Here is an 18,187-nt window from a genome sequence, read left to right as displayed (position 1 = left end):
TGTTTGGTGCTATTGGCAGTCTTGCACGGACAGATTGCCGCCGCGAGCGAATTCCGTTGGAATGCTGGGCACCATGTGACCGTCGTAGATACCAGAGTTTTCGCGCTTTTGCCGTTTTCGTCGTCCTCGCGGCCTACGTCGACAGTTGTTCCTCGAACGGATTGCCGCCGCGAGCGAATTTCCGTTAGAATGCTCGGCACCGTGTGACCGGCCGCATAGATAACAGAGTTGTCGCACTTTTGTCGTTTTTGTCGCCCTCGCGGCCGTCGTCACAGGGTTTTCCGCGGACGGATTTCTGCCGCGAACAAATTCCCACTTTGGATTGTTTGGCACTGTGCGACCGTCCGTGGATGGCTGTGGAGTCGCACTGCTATCGTTTTCGTCGGCCTCGCAGCCTACGTCGTCGACCTGTTTGGTGTACTGGCGGTCTTTGCACGGACAGATTGCCGCCGCGAGCGAATTCCCGTTGGAATGCTGGGCACCATGTGACCGTCCGTAGATACCAGAGTTTTCGCGCTTTTGCCGTTTTCGTCGTCCTCGCGGCCTACGTCGACAGTTGTTCCTCGAACGGATTGCCGCCGCGAGCGAATTTCCGTTGGAATGCTCGGCACCGTGTGACCGGCCGTAGATAACAGAGTTGGCGCACTTTTGTCGCCCTCGCGACCGACGTCACAGGTTTTTCCGCGGACGGATTGCCGCCGCGAACAAATTCCCTTTGGCACTGTGTGACCGTCCGTAGATAGCTGTGGAATCGCACTGTTATCGTTTTCGTCGGCCTCGCGGCCCACGTCGTCGACCTGTTTGGTGCTATTGGCGGTTTTTGCACGAACAGATTGCCGCCGCGAGCGAATTTCCGTTGGTGTTTTCTGTAAACGGAAAAGTAATTAACAAAAAACCAAATGGTGAACAATTGCTCAGAATGACAAAGCATTTAATCATGAGGAAAAAAACATTTTGGCTTGGCACGTATACTAAGTAAGTATATTAAAAGGCTATGGGATCACTCTCACAGAAAATTCTCACAAACATGAATGCACAGTTCCTCGTTTTACCGAGACAGCCATAATAAAACATACAAAAAATAAAAATACATTTTATTGTAACAACACCATTAAAAACAAAACAAAAATACTAGTGTAGAAGCAATCGTAGAAATATATAAGAAAGTGTTCTTATCAACTGTTTTACTGAATTGTGAATGATGTTTTTCGCATTAGGGTGGATAGGTATCATAACAATACAAAATTTGAGATATTTCCAAGCTCTTTTCGTACACACTCAGTTTTAATTCTGCAGCTCGGCAAAAATCCGCACAACCGTCTGCCCAGCAAAATAAAACTGATATCCCGCCAAATATGACTTTTGTTAGCTGATTTTTGGCATGTCTGCTGGTGCACGGCTGTGCAAAACTCAGTTAAAGTTTAATATTTTGCTGAGATCCCGGTAAAATAATTTAGTGTGTAGAACAATTTTACAGTGTATGGAAAATATATTGTTGACAAAACCGACCAAAATTATTACAGTACAATGGTTTGATTTCATTCCTCACCGACCAGCCAAAAGATATTTTAGTTACTAGATAAAGATTGTTGCTTCTGTTCCCTTTGTTCTGCTGTCTGGAACATGTTGGGTACCAAGCTGTCAAATCGTATGGATTTTCCTTCTTTGACATTTAGCTCCCCTATCCTCGCCAGCAAAAGATGTTCCGGACAGCGAAGACAGCGACAATCTTTATCTAGTAACTAAAATAACTTTTGATCAGCCGTTCTTGTCAGCCTCTGTTAAATTTCGGTTTCAATATCCCAACACAAAATTTAAGGTCCAGGAGGGTAAAAGCATGTCTACCGGCGAATTTCAGCAGACAACAAACCCGTTTGATTTCACCATGTGCGCAGTAAAATCAGCTGTGGTCCTAGTGGAATGTTGTTACATGAACTGAATCAGTGGTGAATTTGTCTGGATGCATAGTTAATTTAACTGAACATTTGTGGTACCGTCAACTGGGGAAGATGATCATTGAGGTGAAGATGATCACTTGATGTATCGATCAAAAGTGCCAAATTTTTTATGAAATGGTAGTCAACAATATTCTCCGTTCAAGTAATGTTACCGCTAGGTAGAAATCCGAGTTTTTCGACTATAATCATGAAAATGTATTTTGTGGAAGAAAGGAGAGATAGTCATAAATGACGCTATTTTCGTTTCAAATATTGACTTCGTGAACTTCTTTACGTAGTAAATTCAACATTCATACAAATAACCTAGTGTATTTTGACTACTAGGTCATAATTATTTTAGTAGAGCTGCCTTGATCAACTTCACCCCAAACCAGATTACTCAAAAATGAGTGATAATTTAATTTATTTTAATAAATGCGAATGCATTTCAGAAAACTAAAGTTGTTGATTATTGCAACGTATAGCAGTACATGTTTTGAAAACATTTGTTTCGATTTAAAATGTAAACACACAATGTTATTGCATGTTTTGTCTTAAAAATGATCATCTTCCCCCCAGTTGACGGTAGTTTTAAAAACATGGCGTAGTCTACAAATTAGTAATTGTTACCATGGATTTTTTTGTGTACTTTAAATTGGGTAACTGGCCTTTTCATTGGACTGGGTGATTTTTTTACCCAAAAATGGGTAGAAGAATGAGAATAGCATGTATATGTGGTTTGCAGAATTTCGACGATACTAATTTAAAAAAATCTTTTATTTAAAATTTTTCTTTTCAAAACCTAGCTCAAAACTGCCCTCGCAAGGCAATGGCAAACATAGGGAGGAGCGCCATTTGGGCAGCACCCCCCATTCTCGTCCACAATGTTCACAACTCGACCGCCTTCCAACCATATGACTTGATTTTTCGTAGGGGGAACGGTCCAAAATGCACCCCTTATGTTTTTTCGATGTTTTCGCCCACATAAACAAAAATACCCCACCATTTATACGTATAGTTGCAAAATTTACAAACCCAGCTACATTTCACAATGATCTCCTATTCAAAACAATGAGGTTTTCATGCCTTTCTAACGCATTTAAAAAATGTTTTAAAAATAAGCCTGGGGCAATACGTCCGAATGATGGTGAACGCATGGTTGTTTGTATTTTCTTAATGGAATGAACTACAATCTTACGGGTGTGGAGGAAAAACAGCAAATCGTGAAATTAGAGTGAATATGAAGGATTTTGCTATTTTTTTCCAATGGAGCTAAATGCTGGATAACCAAGGAATGTAGTTGTCGCTGAAAGATGCAAAAAAAAAACAGAATGAAGCTGGAGACTTTAGATGTTCCTTCTAACTCTAACATTGGAAATAATTCTTCTCCTATCGAACTGAGCAATCTTTTGAAATTTTGAGTAACCTTCAGGGATCAAGGTTTCATTTCAGATTGCCAGAAGGGAATGACTGCAGTGTTTTGCCGGCAGAGATGTCCTACACAGTTGGCACAATATCTGCTCTTAAATTTTCATAATTTTAACAATCATATATAATTCATTTAGTTAGTGCAACTAATGGATGGATATTAAAGCTTTCGAAATGTCACTTCGATCTGTCAAAATAATACACACCGGAGCCACGCGGGTGCGTGCACAACAAATACACCGCCCAACAAACATTCACTAGTTGAACAAACATCAGTGTGATGATTTAATTCAGCGCTGTATTGAATTATGTCTGTACTATTTCTTATCACAACTTCTGTTCAAGCTTTGTTCACACAATTTTGGCGAAGTTATACAACTACATCATCTCTGAGAAACAACTTTATTAACCGATTCGTTGACCATATAATAGGGATTTGATTAAGCCTCAATTCAGCTACTTGTGAATTCTTCGAAAATAATAACGCATAGAAGGTAACATCAGTAAGATCTTTAATGAACGTATTTTGAAGCAATTGCTATTTTCATATAATCATTTTAAAATTTTCCTAAATCGGGTCTCGAACTGCTGTCATTTGATCATCCGCCGATAACGTTGTCATCCGCGCCATCCTTGATTTGTTAGATATGGCTCACTCAATGCATAACATAAATAATCTTATTGCTGAATATGAATCATAATTGGACTCTTATTCAATAAGTCGATCTGTCAAACTACAGTTTGTTAATAACTGTACAATTTTTTATTTCAACCATTGTTCAACCAGTCATAACCATCGCACACTAGGAAAAATACGTAAAAATAATGTCGATAAACGATAAAATAAAATCCGTCCCCAAATCAATGTATATTCTGCCTTCCTCAGAATCTTTTGACAATCGGTTGCGATATGATTGTCAAATGCTAAGATAATTTCAATTATTTCGCCGCAATAGAGATCAACATCCATTCGATAATATTGGGATTCCACACATCAAAGATTCAATAATTTTCCGATGTTATTCAACCATATTCAACGGCGTTATGTCCGGCTTTTAGTAAATTTAGTTCCGCATGATTGCATGAATGCATGATTTTTTATTGCTCCAGCAGTTTTGTTCGTTATAATCTCCGACAGTTTAATAACTCACGAAAATAAAAAGCATGTCTTGAAAATAAATCAATATTTTCTATAAATCAAATTTCCCAGATCTAGAATCCAGATTTTCTCTCAAACTGAAAAAGCATGTTTTTCCCACTGTGCGATAGATCAGATAAATGTGAAATCCAATGGTTAAGAAGAACAAAGGTTAAGAAGAATGTCTAATGCCTGCTTATTAACTTACTATTAACTATTATTAACTTACTATTACTAAACTCAATTCGACCACCCTTTCAGAGCATCACATCATAGTCGAACAGAGAACTTTAAAAATCATTAGTTCAGTACATTGTTAAACTTCCCCAATGTGCTGAAATGTGATAAAACGAAAACGTAAGTTCGACTTCAAATAAAGGTAGTAAACAAATAAATAGGCCATGTCGAATATTAGTTACATTAAATGCTGAAATGAAATCTGTCTAGCAAACTATTCAGCATCCATTTTATTCAGCTACAAAGATCAAAAATAAACAATAATTCAACCTAGATGCTTATTTGTAGCTTGTCGTTGTTTGTTGGGCGGCGTGTAAAACACGCCGGTGTATTTGCTGTGCGTGCACTTGCGTTATTTGGCGTGCACTATTTTGTCATATTGAAGTGACATTTCGAAAACTCAAATATCCATCTATTAGTTGAACTCACTGAATGAATTTTATATGATTGTTAAAAATTGTAAAAAATAAAAGAGCGAAATGTTTGCCAACTGTGTAGGACATCTCTGTTTGCCGGGATCCGTTGGCGATCGCAAACGTTTTCTTCAGTATGTAACTGAGAAGTGCCATAAATTCTTCACGTACGACGACAAAACTGAGCGATTGTTCAAAGTTGTCTGTGATGAAAAATCACTGGATGAGATTAAAATTGAAATTTCTCAATTACTTGGATTTTCACCAGACCAAATAATTAAGATGAAAAAGAAATCTCGCTCTGATACTTCCCAGATGGTTATTTCTTCGTGAACTAAATAATATGAAAAGTTTGGAAAAGGCCTATATTATGTCCCATGTCCGTGTTACATGGGAACATTTCCGCAGGCCTGGGGGAAATTTCCAAAACCCCATTCCCATTCCGTGCGTGCCAAAAGTGAGGTCACGGAACTAAACATTCTACCACACGGATGCTAAATGCATGATTTGTGGTGGAACTTCTCACGCCAAGGATCCCAGATACACAGGGTAAAAATATTAAAAACGCTCAACATCCGCAATCAATTGTCCGCGGACGAGCAATTCATACCCACCACAATCAACGAACAAATTTTGCTCCTACCTCTCACCGGGTAGCGAACAGTTGGTAGAATTCAAATTTTTCAAACATACCAACCTATGCAAGCATCGCTGCAGGCAGGCAAAATTTCGTTTCTGAAAATTTACCGACGATGAATGATTTTCATACCCATTCTTCAACGGTAAATAACGTTCGTTCTGACGAATCCGGTAGCAAGTCTGCTTCCTACTTTGATTTTTAACCTTTGGGGACTCGCACCGTTATAAAAAGTAAAAAAGTACAACACCTTCGATAAAAGCACGCTTGTCATTCACTACAGAAGCGGGACTGCGCATCGAAGCGGTCTAGGACCAAGCGAGTCCCGGAAGGTTAAATGAACAATTGCATCACATTATTGATGCTGTTCAAAGCAAATACTAAAACTGAAGCTGTTCAGGTTGGTATCAAATTTACTAAAACATTGTTATTGGACTTCGTTTTAATGGACCCACATATTTTTTTGAAAATTATAAATTGGAATGAACGCTCTTTAAAGGGTAAGGAAGACGAATTATTCAACTTCATAGCAGTTCATAATGTGCACATTGCCATTATAACTGAAACATATGTAAAACTTGGACTTCTCCATCAAAAGAGATCCAAATTATTTTATTTACCGCAATTAACGTCTTGACAGCGTTTGTGGTGGGGTCGCCATTGTCATTAATAGACGTATCAAGCATAAATTATATTCTTCGTTTGAAACCAAAGTTTTCGAAACCTTGGGAGTTTCTGTTGAAACAAATTTTGGACAATTCTCTTTTATTGCTGCCTATTTGCCATTCCAGTGCAATGGGCAGGAAAGGAATTTGTTGAGAGCTGATCTTCAAATTCTAACTCGCAACAAATACAAATTTTTCATAATTGGTGACTTCAATGCCAAACACCGTTCATGGAACAATGCTTAAATCAATTCCAACGGTAAAATTTTATTTGAAGATTGTTCTGCGGGATATTATACTATGCAATATCCCATTGATCAACTTGCGTGGCCAATTGGTAACTCATGCTGATTTTCACTCTGATCACCTTTCTGTGACGTTTGAAATGAGCAAAAGAACTGATAACTTTTGACTGTCAAATCCATACAAATGAATCAAAACAAAATCACAGCACAAATTTGAAAACTGACAGCATAATGTGTTTAAATGGGTGTTGATACTTTTTAATCCGGAAAATTCCGAATTAGCGAGATCCGGACTAACGAGTCGTCGGATTAGCGAGGTCCGGATAAGCGGGGGGATACTGTAATTGATCTAGCGAAGATACACTGAAAAAAACTTTGTAGTAGAAATAACAATTTTATGGTAAAATTAAGAACGCTTAATTTTACCATAAATGTAGTAAATCTGATTGATATTATTTTTAATTTCACCACAAAAATTGTTATTTAGCATAGACTCAAACAAAATAGTTGATTTTACTATACAATTTTACTATATTTTCAGTAAGAATAACCATGTAAACGGTTGAATATACTATTTTTATAGTAAGATAGACCATATTTTAGTTATTTTAAGACGACTGGCACTTCGGTTGAAAAACGTCGGTACTGACTGTTCTCAATATTACCCCTAAAATGGTAGTTTCTACTATAAAACTTTTCTCAGTGTAAATATTTAGGACTTCTGCTACACGGGTAGAAAAAAGTACCTAACTTTAGGTACTTTTTTTTTCTCTTGCATCTCCCTCCCTCTTCCCTTTGTTGTTATAAAATGAAGAGCAAAACCACTCAACAAGGGCAGTAAAGTGGGTAATCTCATGTTTACAAAAGTTGAGTGAAATTTACCGAAAATACCAAAATGGGTAGTTGCTATTTAAATCAAGTATATTTTATTTAGTATTAAGTGAACTTTACTTAATTTCAAGAAAAAACTAACTTAATTTTGGGTTCCCACACTAAACCTTCGATTTGAGGTGAAAAGTACCTAATATTAGGTACTTTTTTCTGACCAGTGTAGATTGAAAATTATCTTTAAAAAATCACATTGAAGGCATTCAAGCCAAATGTAACAAATATATTAAGTGTCTATATCCACTTATAAACAGAAAATCAAAACTTTGTCTTAAGAACAAACTTTTGATTCACAAACACATTTTTAGACCAGCCATGTTGTATGCTGTGCCAATATGGACTAGTTGCTGCAATACCAGAAAGAAGGCACTTCAGAGGATTCAAAATAAAATTTTGAAAATGATTCTAAAGTTGCCTCCGTGGTATAGTACCAATGAACTTCATAGAATTTCTAATATTGAGACATTGCAACAAATGTCCAACAAAATAATTTCCAACTTTAGACAAAAATCGTCGCAATCTTCTATTGCAACGGTTAGCTCCTTGTACCCTTAATATAAATTAGGTTAGGGTTAGTTTAAGTTAAACACATTGTAATTCCTAAATGGTTCAATTCAACCAGAGAAAAATACTAACTGCCAGAGGCAATTGAAATGTATTAATAATAACTAAAAATATAATATAGCAAATAAGGATGATAGTGTTAAGAAAACACGGAACACCTAGTCTAAGAGATGAATGCATGTGTTAGATAATTAGCAAATAAAATATAAAAAAAAACTAGAGGTCTGCAGTTTGTATCCATATACCAAAAACCAAGTAGTTCAGTTGTAATACGCCCGAGCAATAAAAGCCGCGGACGGGAATGGGGGGTTCTACCCAAATGGTCCGGTACCCTATTGTCACCAACCAATCTACCTTACAAATGATCCTATACCAAAAACCTAATAATATTCATAAGTTAATGAAAAGTATAAGTTTTTGCCTTTCTCGCATACAAAGTATACGTAAAGGCTATATGTTCGCTCCAAAAATGAATTTTTAATGGGAGGCCCATAGAAGTCGAAGGATGATATTTGAAAAACCCAGATTAATTCACCTAGCAGTGATGGTGCCTTTCTCGTGCGAATGAAAAATAGTATTTTGGCCATAACATGCGAACAAATCGGTTAAGGATAAGTGCCCGGAAAATGAGTGACACTTTTTACGCGATTATTCCGTAAAAAAAAAGTATTTTGGCTAACCGATCCCATAGTCCGATCCGGCCAATTTTCAATAGGAAGCAATGGGACAGGATCCTGCGTCGAATGCTGCGAATGCTACATTTTGGTACGTGTGGTGCGCGTCGATCAGCATACATATAACACTATGGGTCCCCGAGCCTTCTATAAAAGTTTGTTTTTGGAGCGATAGTATAGCCTTTACGTATACTTAGTATACGAGAAAGGCAAAAAATTAACGAGAAAGCATACGGATAAAATTTTCAAACTCTTCTCGAAAATTCTAGAAGCAATTTAATTAAAACAGTTAACTTAACGACTTTTCGTACAGTGTGTATAAAGTGCAATATCACAAAATAAAATTCTATACAATATGACAAAAATCCAACCCCGTACTGCTAACCGTTTTTAATTAAATTACTGCTTCAAGAATTTTTGAGAAGAGTTTTAAAATTTTGTTTGTAGGGTAAGGCACCCGTACATCGCCCTTCCCCACCCTTGAAAATTTTCTTGAAAACTAGTTGTTGTAAACAGGTTTTTTCATCCTTCTATTGAACAATTATTAGAAAACTTGAAATTCGAAAAATTAAAATTTTAAAATCGGTAGGCGAATACGGTGGGAGGGTGATTTCTGGGTGCCTTACCCTATGCTTACCGTTCAATTTTTTTTCAAATGCCATTCGTTCTACTTCTTCTTCGTGCAACTATTCCAGATGTACCCAGATTGTTCATGCTGTTTCACTCACACTGCTGCAAAATCAACCCAAATTTGTGAAAAACCGTGGTTATTCAAAAGTGAGTAACAACTGGTTTTTCATCAATTTGAGTCGATTTGGCAGCAGTGTGAAAAGCTATGAAAAATCAGAGGTACCGTTTAGAGAATAAAAATCATGGTTTCGGTTTATAATTATATGTTTCGGTGTTCTTCCGCTGCCATGCGGCGACGCTAACCTCAAAATCACAAAATGGCGGTTTTAAATAAAAGTAGTTCAATCAGAACTCACCCTTTGAACTATTCCTTTTTTAACGAGGAATTCCTGTTTAGCCAGCTTAATCCGAGCCAAACGCTCCTTTGATGGCGGCATTGTTATTAAAATTCAACTTCTTCCACTAACAACTATTTTAATTAAAAATAATTTATATTTAAAAGGTTTCTGCCACCGGCGTATGAACACTACTCCACGAATGAAATACAACTCAGAAGGTGCAGCCCAATGACTTAGATACTAAGGTGAGGAGGAGGACCAAATGCAAGCGTATTAGTGGATAATGAAAATGTAAACAAAAATGTTGACGTACATAATTGCACGGATTCTTAAGGAAGCTCGTCCGAATGTAGTAGTGAGAGCTTACACAGAATATGGATTTTCTCACCTTAGTATCTAAGCTCGTTGGGTACAGCCAAATCAGGTTGTACGCAAAGGTGCGACATTGAACTACGTACACTCAGAAATAGGCCTTTTCATGTGACACTGCCGAGACTGATGCTACACGGAAGAAATAAACTACCCAAAAGTGAGTTCAATTCGCTTTGACGCAGCCGCGCTGTTGCCATCTAGCGGCGACGGACGTGTGCGTGAAATCACTGTTTTTCAACATGGTGAAGTATAGGAAGTATATTTTAAAATGCTTTGAAAATGTTATTAACAGTGATTATGTTGAAAACTTTTAAATACGTAGGGTTAGAATTTTGAAAAAACTACATGTTAGGTTCCTCATCTACACATGTTTTTTAATCAAAATAATTCAACTTTCGTGTTACCTATATGAAAGTAAATTAAATTTCTAACCCAAAAAAGTGAACAATTTTAGGCTAAAATGTGTTTTAACGCTTTAATAAGCATTTTAAAATTGACGTCCTATATCCCTTGCTGGGTGAAATAAAAAAGCATCAGCCGGCCCCCATTTTGTTTTCTCGCTTTCGTCAGGGCCAATTCACCCAACCTCGAACATCCGCACACCCAAAAAAATCTGCACGTTGTTTCCACCTGAAAAGTACGTAGATTTTTTCCACCTGAAATTCACGTAACTTTTACCTGATTTTCGATAGAATTTTCATTCTACGTGAAAATCAGGTAAGCTCTACCTGAGTTTTGGATAGAATTCACCGGACATGAAGTTTCACCTGAATTTTCTGAAGCATTTGCTGTTACGTGTGCAAGAAAAATGTATCTAAAAATTCAGGTGGAAACAACGTTTAGATTATTTGGAGTGTACACTGTAAACCCAGCAATACACATTAAAAAAGAGTTAAAAAGACATATTATTCGATGGTATATGAAGCTGTCAAAATAATGGGTACTTCAAAATGTAGTATAATGCGTATTTTTCCCCTTTCTAAAAGAAATTATTTCACCCAATAAAGGGTAAAAATCAACTTTACGTCTTGATGGTGAATAAACGCAGAAGGCTGAACCAATCTCCAGCAAACGGAATTAACGTGAGTACTATCTTCATTTTATTTAGATTCGCAGGATAATATTGAAGAATAACTTTGATTAATTTAGCTAACTATTCTTCTATGCATTTGTCAGAAATGCGAAAATGAAGAACACCTTGCCGTTTTATGGCGGAATCCCGCGTCAGGAACTGTTGGCGCTACGCTACGGAAGCTCATCAATTTGTTCTGATTTAACGCCGAGAATGTACAAATTTAGATGATGGCTTAGTTTACTAGTGAAATAGCGCTACTTACGCTAACTACAAATGTATCATACTTGATGTACAATTATGTTTATTATGCACACTAATAAAAATGCAATGCTAAAATTTATTCCGAATCCAACAATACTATTATAAGGTAAAGGGAACTCATTTTTATGTTAGAGGTTAAAATGATCATGCCACACCCTATACCAATTATAGAGTAGGTTATAACACATATTTGTGGGAAACATTTTATTTATGCATGTGAACATACACAGGAAAAAATTACGGTTACTATTTTGAAGACTACGCCATGTTTTTTAAAACAACCACAAATTTTTCAGTTAAATTAACCACGCATTCGGACAAATTCACCACTGATTCAGTTCATGCAACAACATTCCACCAGGACCACAGCTGATTTTAACTGCGCGCATGGTAAAATCAAACAGGTTCGTTGTCTGCTGAAAATCGTCGGTGCGTATTCTTAAATTAACCCTCGGAATAGTACTTTCGACCGTAACAATTTTTTGCGTGTATAAACAATATTAATAATTCTCATAGTTGAGATTGATATATGGGTTCATATATTCTTTTACCTTTGAATGGCTTTACTCCACTCTGTTCGTACCATCATCTGCAGCAAAAGCATTTTCACAAGGTGATTAATCATATATTTACTTAATTCCTAGCTGATTGAAGCTTTCTGTTAAATTTCTGCAGTAATTTTCCTCGAGGAACCTGGATGAAAAACTCTCAGGTTACACGCCGGTTCCAGTTCATGAAGAACTGGAAACCGACAAACTTAAAAACGCCAAGGAGAAACATGGAGGAGCTGCTGCTAAAACACTGCTGCTCTGAAAATCATAATCGACGAGAGATCCTGGCCACTCTTTTCAACAGTTTAAACGGGGAATCCCTTTCCGGAAGTGTGGTATGTTGTGGCAAAGGGAAATAAAATCGTCTTGATGGCTATTGGCACGCACGAAAACGGCTACGGATGTAGTGTAGAGCTGATTACTCCTGATAGTTTATACCCGTTTCCATCACGCAGCTGGTCGTGGTTTGTCAGCATACGGAATTTCATCCATAATCCATTCCGGTTAAGAATTTATGATGCGCGGAGCTAAAACTACAATCAAATGTATAATTTTGAATCAATAAACTCTCCGTCCTCTAAACATTTGAGTGTGTCTTTTATTTCCCAAATAAATATATAAACAATATTGATTACCTTTTGCATAAAGTGAATCAACAATTTTGACCCGGCCACCTAATGCACAGTTCGAGGCCCGCATCTCTCCATCCTCAGGTACGCCCCAGGCTGCATAAGTCGTTTTACACCTGGTCTGCTTATCTCGCTCGCTGCGCTCCACGCCGTCTCGTACCCACCGGATCGGAAGCGAACACCATTCTTGCGGGTTGCGCCAAATCATTTCTTATTAGACAGAAGCTGTACGACCGTGATTTAATTTAATTTCATCAGCGTGGCATATTTATCTCGATGCTACTCGTATAGAGGATACAGGGAGTAGCAAAAGGGAAAGCAGAGATGAGGAACGGAGTCCAAATGTTATCGCTAGGCAGCGACAAGTGTGAAAATGGTTGAAAGGTGTTAAAGTATGAGGGCCATCGAGAATAGCTGTTCGAGGTCGAAGCGTCCGTCTTTGCTGCCATCCTTTCTGGGATGGCTCGGGCGAGTGAAATGAAAGTCACTGTTACTGGGACTGGCAAAACGGAGTGGCATGATATGCATATTTATTATTCGGCTAATTTAATTAATTAGTTCTAGCGATCGGATGTTCAATATTGGAGAATCATCGATTATCGTGTATGGTTTGTACACATTGCACCGAGTCTCTCTGATGCCACCTATATGATGCTATTGGAACCACAATTCTTTATTTACGCGCCAATCATTTCTTATTAGATGAAGCCAAAATATTCCGAGTGATCAGCTTTAATTTAGATTTCATTGGCATATTTGGTCTCGATGCTGCTCGTATAGAGGAACCGGGAGCAGCAAAAAGGGTTAAAAGCAGATGGAAAGAAAACGGAGTTCAAATGTTATCTTGAGCAGCGACAAGTGTAAAATGGTTGAAAGGTGCTGAAGCATGCGAGGGGCTATTTGAATAATTTAAATTATGTCGAAGCGTCGTCGTTCAAGGCACATCCTTTTCTGGGGATGGCTCAAGTGAATAGAAAACACTGTTACCGAGACTGGCAAAACTGGAGGCAACATTACGCATATTTATTATTCCGGTTAATACTTAATTAGTTCTGAAGTCGATCGATGTTCATCATTTGAGAAGTCATCGATATCGTGTATGGTTTGTGCTAATACTGCACCGAGTCTCTCCTGATGCGCCACCATATGATGCTTATTGGAACCACAATTCTTATTTACATGCCAAATCATTTCTTATTAGACAGAAGCTGCAATGACCGTGATCAGTCGCAATTTAATTTTATTGGCATATCGGTCTCGATGTTGCCTGCATAGAGTGAAGGGAGCAGTAAAAGGAAAGCAGATGGGAAAGAAACGGAGTCCAAATGTTATCGCTAGGCAGCGACAAGTGTGAAAATGGCTGAAAGGTGTTGGCAAGTGAGGGGCCATTTGAGAATAATACTAAATTATCAGTTGTCCGTCTTTGCCGTAACATCCTTTCATGCAGGATGGCTTCCGGGCAGTGAATAGAAAGTCACTGTTCACCGAGACTGGCAAAAACGGAGGCAACGATACGCATATTTATTATTCACATACTTAATTAGGTTCTAGCGATCGATGTTCATCAGGTTTGGAGAATCATCGATGGTCGCGTATGGTTTTGTGCCAAATTACTGCACCGATCTCTCCTGATGCCACCATATGATATTGGAACCACAATTCTTATTTACGTGCCAAATCATTTCTTATTAGACAGAAGCTACCGACCGTGATCAGTTTAATCAATTTTATTGGCATATCGGTCTCGATGCTGCTCGTAATAGAGGAAGGCGGCGTGTGTGCGAAAATGTCAGATGGAAAAGAAACGGTTCAAATGTTATCGTTAGGCAGCGACAAGTGTGGAAACAACAGGTGTTGAAGTATGCGAGGCCATTTGAGAATAATTAAATTCATCGAAGCGTCCGTCTTCGCTGTACATCCTTTGGGATGGCTCGGTGAGTATGAAAGTCACTGCTACCGAGACCGGCAAAACGAGGCAACGATACGCATATTTATTATTCGGCTAATACTTAATTAGTTCTAGCGATCGATGTTCATTTGGAGAATTACCGATGGTCGTGTATGGTTTGCGGCCATTGCACCGAGTCTCTCTCCTGATGCCAATGGCGCGATGCTATTGGAACCACAATTTTATTTACGCGCTAAATCATTTTCTTAAAGTCATTGTTGTCGAGATCATAAAATCTGAGGCAACGATACGCATACGGCTATTCGGCTATCACTTTAATTAGTTCCAGCGATCGATGTTCATCATTTGGAGAATCATCAATGGTCATGTATGGTTTGTACATTAATAAATATGCTACCAGAATAATAAGCCATATGCGTATCGTTGCTCTGTTTCTGCCAGTCTCGTGTACAACAGTGACTTTCATTCACTGCCTGACGCATCCCCAGAAAGGATGTACGGCAAAGACGGACGCTTGATACCTATATTATTCTCAAATGGCCCCTCGCATACTTCAACACCTTTCAACCATTTTCATTGCGACTTATGTCGCCGTTTAGCGATAACATTTGACTCCGTTTCTTCATCTAGTTTTCGCACACGCTGCTCCCTTCCTCTATACGAGCACTGAGACCGATATGCCAATAAAATCTTTGTAAATTAAACTGATCACGGTCGTACAGCTTCTGTCTAATAACAATATTAATAATTCTCATAGTTGAGATTGATATATAGGTTCACATATTCTTTACTCTTTTTGAATGGCTTTACTCCACTCTGTTCGTACCATCATCTGCAGCAAAAAGCATTTTCACAAGGCAGGATAATCATATATTTTTACTAATTCAGCAGATTGAAGCTTGTTAAATTTCGCGGTAATTCTCGAAGAACCTGGATGAAAAAACTCTCAAATTATACATTTGCCGTTTCAAGTTCATGAAGAACTAGAAACCGACAAACTTAAGAACGCCAAGGAGAACACGTAGGAGCTGCAACAAACCACGACCTGCTGCTCTGAAAATCAGAATCGACGAGATAATCTTGGGCCACTCTAATCAACAGTTTTAAATGGGGAATCCTTACACATCCGAAGTGTTGATTGTTGTGCGCAAAGGAAATAAAATCTTTGATGGCTATTGCGCACGCACGAAAACAGTCACGGATGTGGATTGTAGAGCTGATTACTCCTGATAGTTTATACGTCGTTTCTATCACGCAGCTGGTCGTGGTTTGTCGGCTTACGGAATTTCATCCATTATCCATTCCAGTTAAGACTTTATGATGCGCGGAGCCAAATCTACAATCAAATGTATAATTTTGAAATGAATAAATTCTCCGTCCTCTAAACATTTGAGGTGTGTCTTTTATTCCAAATAAATATATAAACAATATTGACTACACTTTTACATAAGTTTTATGGTTTTCAGGAATATAAATTTTACTTGTATAATGGAAAATAAAATTCTACTGACCTCACACAAATTATTGTATTGTCAGCGCTAACAAACTTCATGTACTTTCAACATAGCTTTATTTCACAAAGATTTGATTGCATATTATGTATGCTCTAACACTAAAAAAATTACATGGCAGACTCAAACATATTCTAGGTAAAATTAAACATAAATATGGTTAAGGAACAATCATATTGTCGCAATCAAAACAAACGTTAATTATGTTTGAACTAATATACATCTCAGTTGCTTCAATCAGCGTATTGTTTGAAGCAAACATACATATTATTGTTTTGTTCACAAGCTAAAATGTTTCCTTATCGATTATTCCACTAATATTCATATTCTGGTAGCATCAGTTCAGATTACATACCATATGCGACCATCGTTCATACTTCATTTATTTACCTTTTTGGTACCTAAATTCATCGCTCATCAACAATTTAGAAGTATTGAAAAAATATGTTTCCACCTTTTGCTGCTTTGGTGCAGCCTCCGAGTTTTCATTTACATCTGTAAGAGCTAGCTTAGCTGCTCATACTACCCGCATAGAAAAAAAAATACTTCGCTCATTACACAGATTATAAAAACACATTTTAACGTACACACAGTTAATATTCACGTTGCTCTTCGATCCTTCATTGACATTAAGACCGAATAATTAAATGCTTTTTCAGCATTGTATTATTAACTACATCATTTGCACAATAATACATTATATGGGTTAAAGTTCAGAGAACAGTTGATGAATGATTGTATAAAACTGGTCTATCATTTTTCTGACTTTTTCCATCCTGTGCGACAGTTTTTTTGTTTAAAAGTTTATTTCAAACTTGTCGCTGTAGTGTGTGGTGAGATTTTTTGGTCGGATGCTTTGTCCAGAGTGTATTATATATGAGTTGGCTTAAAGAGGAAGTCAAATCTACCTAAATTGACATTAAACTGATCAAAACTGTCTACCTATTGAGCAAAGTAAACAAATGTTAGTTGGTAAGGCGAAGTATTGTTCCAATCGCCTAATGATTATTATGGAGAATCGGTGCAAATGCATGAACCATACGAAATGTATTAGATTTGTTCGAAAACAGCCTCAAAAACTCACACACCTCTCTACAGTAGCAACAAGAAAACTCTTAATGTGTTTGCCTACCTGTGGCCAGTGACTTGTTATCAAATTAAAAGCTTTAACAGTGAATACCCTGTGGAAGTCACTTTGTTAGGGTTGAACAAAAATGAAAGTTGCAAACAGAATAACAAGATAGATCATTCAGAATAAGGTAAGAAGATCCTCTTTGCGCAATCCCCATATAATTTAGACTCTGGCTCTGTCCAAATGCAGCAGAGTCTCAGCCAAGCTGGCAGCAGCAGTTCCAGCTCTAGTTCCTGACTCGATAGCACTTCCTCTATGCTGTTGAAGACCGACCAAACTGCAATTGGCCACTAACGGGTACATGATCTGGTGACAAACAGCAGAAATGAATGGTGGCGGGAGCAGTGGAAGTGGAAACAGCACCACCGTGATCGGGGATGGCAATGGGAATTCTGGCAGTGCCGTTCGGGGTATCGGTAGCGTGGAGTATTCTGGACATCGATCGATCAAGGAATTCGTGCCGGTCAAGACGAAGTTACACACCCCGGTGGTAATAAATCCATTAAATAGTAAAGGCAGTGCTGGCACCGCGACCAACAACCCAGCAAACACCATCACCTGATTGCATCTTCTAGTCAAGAATAATTCCAGGGCCCTTGGAAAGCAGTGCTAATGGCGGCAGTTTGAACATGAACGGTGGCGGCGGTTTCGGTAGGCTACATCGCAGTACTCTTCGGATTCGACTCGAACGACGATAATCATCTGAGCTTGAACCGATAATCACGATAATCATCTGAGCAAAATGGAACTGGAATAGGTAGGATAGGCGTTAAGGAGGAAAGAGGAAGAGAACCGCGAGCTAAGTTCATTATTTTATTTTTCAGGTACGCATAAGTACCAATGGTGCAATATGGGTTTTAATTTATAAATTAAATTTTCAAATAAAGGATTGGAAATAATCTGTATAAAGATGTCTACATATAAAAATTGAAAGAAATTGAAAATACTATCTA

General features: G+C 37.9%; 1 protein-coding gene across 1 annotated transcript; it reads right to left on the bottom strand.

Annotated features, from left to right (window-relative positions):
* Positions 1-380: 380 nt before the first annotated feature.
* Positions 381-9,993, bottom strand: LOC134202720 (uncharacterized). Its single transcript, XM_062677728.1, has 2 exons — positions 9,813-9,993; positions 381-866 (listed from the first exon to the last, which is right to left on the bottom strand). Exons 1-2 carry the CDS (start codon positions 9,891-9,893, stop codon positions 396-398), a joined length of 552 nt encoding a protein of 183 aa, XP_062533712.1. The 5' UTR covers positions 9,894-9,993; the 3' UTR covers positions 381-395.
* Between the last annotated feature and the right edge of the window lie 8,194 nt (positions 9,994-18,187).

This window comes from Armigeres subalbatus, unplaced genomic scaffold (assembly GCF_024139115.2).
Source record: "Armigeres subalbatus isolate Guangzhou_Male unplaced genomic scaffold, GZ_Asu_2 Contig1371, whole genome shotgun sequence".
NCBI classification, from domain to species: Eukaryota; Metazoa; Arthropoda; class Insecta; order Diptera; family Culicidae; genus Armigeres; species Armigeres subalbatus.
Note: the sequence above shows the minus strand (reverse complement) of the source record. Positions and strands in the feature narration are given on the sequence as shown.

Coding starts and splice junctions, on each gene's coding strand:
- LOC134202720 (XM_062677728.1), bottom strand. CDS start 9,893: ATGCCGCCATCAAAGGAGCGTTTGGCTCGGATTAAGCTGGCTAAACAG. Junction 867..9,812: donor AAAAAGGAATAGTTCAAAGG/GTGAGTTCTGAT, acceptor TTCCGTTTACAG/AAAACACCAACGGAAATTCG.